The sequence below is a fragment of the Salvelinus namaycush genome, unplaced genomic scaffold (assembly GCF_016432855.1).
Source record: "Salvelinus namaycush isolate Seneca unplaced genomic scaffold, SaNama_1.0 Scaffold305, whole genome shotgun sequence".
In the NCBI taxonomy this organism is placed as follows: Eukaryota; Metazoa; Chordata; class Actinopteri; order Salmoniformes; family Salmonidae; genus Salvelinus; species Salvelinus namaycush.
The window spans coordinates 92466-96006 of record NW_024059953.1 but is presented as its reverse complement, the minus strand read 5'-3'; the positions used below and the strand labels follow the sequence as shown (position 1 = coordinate 96006).

Here is a 3541-nt window from a genome sequence, read left to right as displayed (position 1 = left end):
AGAGAGAGAGAGAGAGAGAGAGAGAGACAGAGATAAAGTGGGAAAGTGAGACAGAGAGAGGGAGAGACAGACATAGAGTGAGAGAGTGAGACAGAGAGCGGGAGCGGGAGAATGAGACAGAGAGCGAGAGAGAGAGTGAGACAGAGATAGAGTGGGAAAGTGATACAGAGAGTGAGACAGAGAGAGAGCGACAGAGAGAGGGAGAGCGTGCTTCCATCCCCGGACCAGAGAAGGATCACAGCCTTCTGTTCTGCATCTCAATGGACGCCCAGCCACCAATACTGATGAGCCACAGAGTGTGTGATGTCCCATATACAGCGTTATCTGTTCTGGGTAAACGGATAGAAATCACAGTCCACAGTGTCCCTAAACTTTGACCTGGACATTCACATCCTTCACTATTCAGTATAGCATTGTTTCTAAATACATTAAAGAGCCAAGGGAGTCAGATTTAGATTTGGTCATAAGTGATTTGCTTGCAGTTTTCTCTGAAAGGAATGGAAGACCATGCTTAATTAAAACATAAGATGAAAATATGTCTTTAATTCCTAATAATTCTCTGTTTTATTTTACCTTAATGCTCTACGTTTGAATCCCTCTCAACAGATGCTAACATTCCATTGAGGAAAATGCTTCTACAAATGTGCCCCAGCTACTGCGGCGGCCAGGGGTGTGATGTAACGCTAATGCCTTTACCTCTGCCTGGGTTTAGGAATGTTTCCTAAGTGCTGTTTATTGGTCACCAATGGAAAAAACACCCCCCCATGGACCCAATTGTGCCATTTCCTCTTGTTCCTGCTATGGATGCTGGGTTAGTATTCATGACTTTGTTAGGAACAGATGGTTAGAGACCCTGAACGCCTGATGCTGTGATGAAACATTCATACCACTTCCTGTGGGATTTAGCCCTTTACTCGGGGGGGTGTAGGTATCGTGGGATATTACCCTGCGTTGTGTGACACCCTGTCACCAGTATTCCCCGTTCCCCTTGACAGAAAGACGGTCCTGGTAAAGGTTGAGTGCAACATTCACTATTTATTGCGCAGTTGGTCTTGTCCAGTCCAATGTTTTCGTCACAAGTCCTATAAAAGTCTGTTGTCCTCCTGCTACGCGGACTCAGTCACCCCTTAGACGGAATGGCAACGTTCACTGTGTGTGTTGATGCAACAGCTGGCATACAGGAAATCTATGAGGACGGTGCTTTGCATTTAGTTTAGACGGCTGAAAGTAAAAGTCAGTGGTCTTCATTATGAAATTCTTGGGAGTTGAATTTACATTTGTAAACTGGTGTGTTTTACTCTAGCTTTTTTCTTTAAATCAAACATTTTGTGCTGTTCCTAAATCAACAAATGAACTCCCACGTTCCTAAATCAACAAATGAACTCCCACGTTCCTAAATCAACAAATGAACTCCCACGTTCCTAAATCAACAAATGAACTCCCACGTTCCTAAATCAACAAATGAACTCCCACCCTCAGATAACTTTAAGAATTCTTAAGTTGTAGTGCAAATTTGAAATCAAAGACAAAAACACAAACATAACCCATGTAAATTATAAGGCAACATTTATAAATATATCAAAAAATAGTCATTCAGGAACTATCTTTGTTACGAAAAAGGTACAAAAGTTTTGTCCTGCACGAGTGAGAGCGACATGTTTTTCAGTTCCTCCGCTGACTTTACTGCCTTATAGCCCAGCTGATGTAGAACCTTCTGGCACGTGGCCTGCGTGTACTCCACCATGTCGTAGGACAGTTTCAAGCGCCAGCTCTCGGCGTTGGCCGCTGAGTCTCTCACCGTACCGTACTTGTGTTTAGCCGACAGCTCGGTGCTGCCCCTAGTGTTGGTCTGTATCCACTCCTCCACGCTCTTGTCCATCGACAGACCCAGGAAGTCATATATCTCCATGGTCTTCAGCAGAGGGTTCCTGGACAGATCCTCGTAACGCACCAGCATATACTTCCCTTTGAGCCAGTGGGGGTGGCTGAGCCCTGTGGACACAGAGCCGAGGAAGTCCTCACAAACCACCGTCAGCTGGCTGAGGTCCAGGTTGTAGGGCCTCCGCCCTGTGGCCCTCCAGATCCTCCACAGACGGTAGGTGTCCCGGAAAGTCTCGATCCGCGACGACAGGATCCCGCGAGGGTCACGCACCAACTGGATAACCTTGATGTTCAGCCGTGGATCCTCCACCAGCGCCCGCAGGTCCCCGATCTCCGGCACACGCACAACCTTGATTGCCACATGCCGCTTCTCACGGCAGGCATCGGCCGCCAGGGTCATGTTGAGGGCGGCGCACTTCTTGACGCAGTCACCCTCCTCCACATTGGCATCGGTGGGTCCAAAGGCGTCACACACGGGCTGCGAGCATAGCGCCCGGCTGGCCCCTCTGCGGAACAGCTTGTCCGTGGTGTGGTTGGCCGGTGCCGGCTTAATGTAGCTCTCCAGGAAGTAGAGGTCACAGCCGTAGAGGCTCCGCAGGAGATCGCGACTGGCACCCAGCATCACCCTGCGGTCGGCTGCGTTGCGGCTGTGAGATAGCCGAGGGATCAGCGTGGTCTGGACATGGTAGAGTGGCTCGAATAGGTAGAAAATGTCAGCATGCTGGTTGAGCAGCTGGCCCACGAAGGAGGAGCCGCTGCGCGTTGTAGCCAGCACCATGATGTGGGTCTTACGGGAGGCGTTGAAGCTGAAATAGGGGTAGTCGTCGCAGCCGGCCCGCCCCTCTATGGGGGACTCTGTCTCGGGACCTCCCAGGAGGCCACAGTTCTGGGGGCTTGGCACGGGGCAGAGCTGGAAGGGCTTGGAGGTGAGAGTCCGGATGGCGGTGTACTGGATGGCGATGGAGGCCAAGGCCAGCAGGATCACTGCCTTCCAGGAACATTGCATGGCTGGGCCACTTCATTTAGACGCCGCGGGTCAGAGCCAAGTCATATACCTGAGGTGGAAGGAAATAATGGTTACACTAGAGAACAATGGAGTAACCCTGCTATTGATGCATATCATTGTATTATAGCCTCTAATGAAGAACTGAACTTGGAACAGCTGCTGTAAAGTGTATACAAGTTATGTAATGATGCATCAAGTGTGAACTTGAAGACCAGCCTGATTTATTTAGAGCCTCAGTATTGTGTCAGTGCAGTGTGTTCTGTGTCAGTGCAGTGTGTTCTGTGTCAGTGCAGTGTGTTCTGTGTCAGTGCAGTGTATTCTGTGTCAGTGCAGTGTATTATGTGTCAGTGCAGTGTGTTATGTGTCAGTGCAGTGTGTTCTGTGTCAGTGCAGTGTGTTCTGTGTCAGTGCAGTGTGTTCTGTGTCAGTGCAGTGTATTATGTGTCAGTGCAGTGTATTCTGTGTCAGTGCAGTGTATTCTGTGTCAGTGCAGTGTGTTCTGTGTCAGTGCAGTGTGTTCTGTGTCAGTGCAGTGTGTTCTGTGTCAGTGCAGTGTATTATGTGTCAGTGCAGTGTATTATGTGTCAGTGCAGTGTGTTCTGTGTCAGTGCAGTGTGTTCTGTGTCAGTGCAGTGTGTTCTGTGTCAGTGCAGT

The 3541-nt window shown here is 49.3% G+C and overlaps 1 protein-coding gene across 1 annotated transcript; it reads right to left on the bottom strand.

The window, feature by feature from the left end:
- Window positions 1-1609: 1609 nt before the first annotated feature.
- On the bottom strand, window positions 1610-2887 carry LOC120039875 (carbohydrate sulfotransferase 1-like). The gene has a single exon (XM_038985218.1). It carries the CDS (start codon window positions 2885-2887, stop codon window positions 1610-1612), a length of 1278 nt encoding a protein of 425 aa, XP_038841146.1.
- Window positions 2888-3541: the final 654 nt, after the last annotated feature.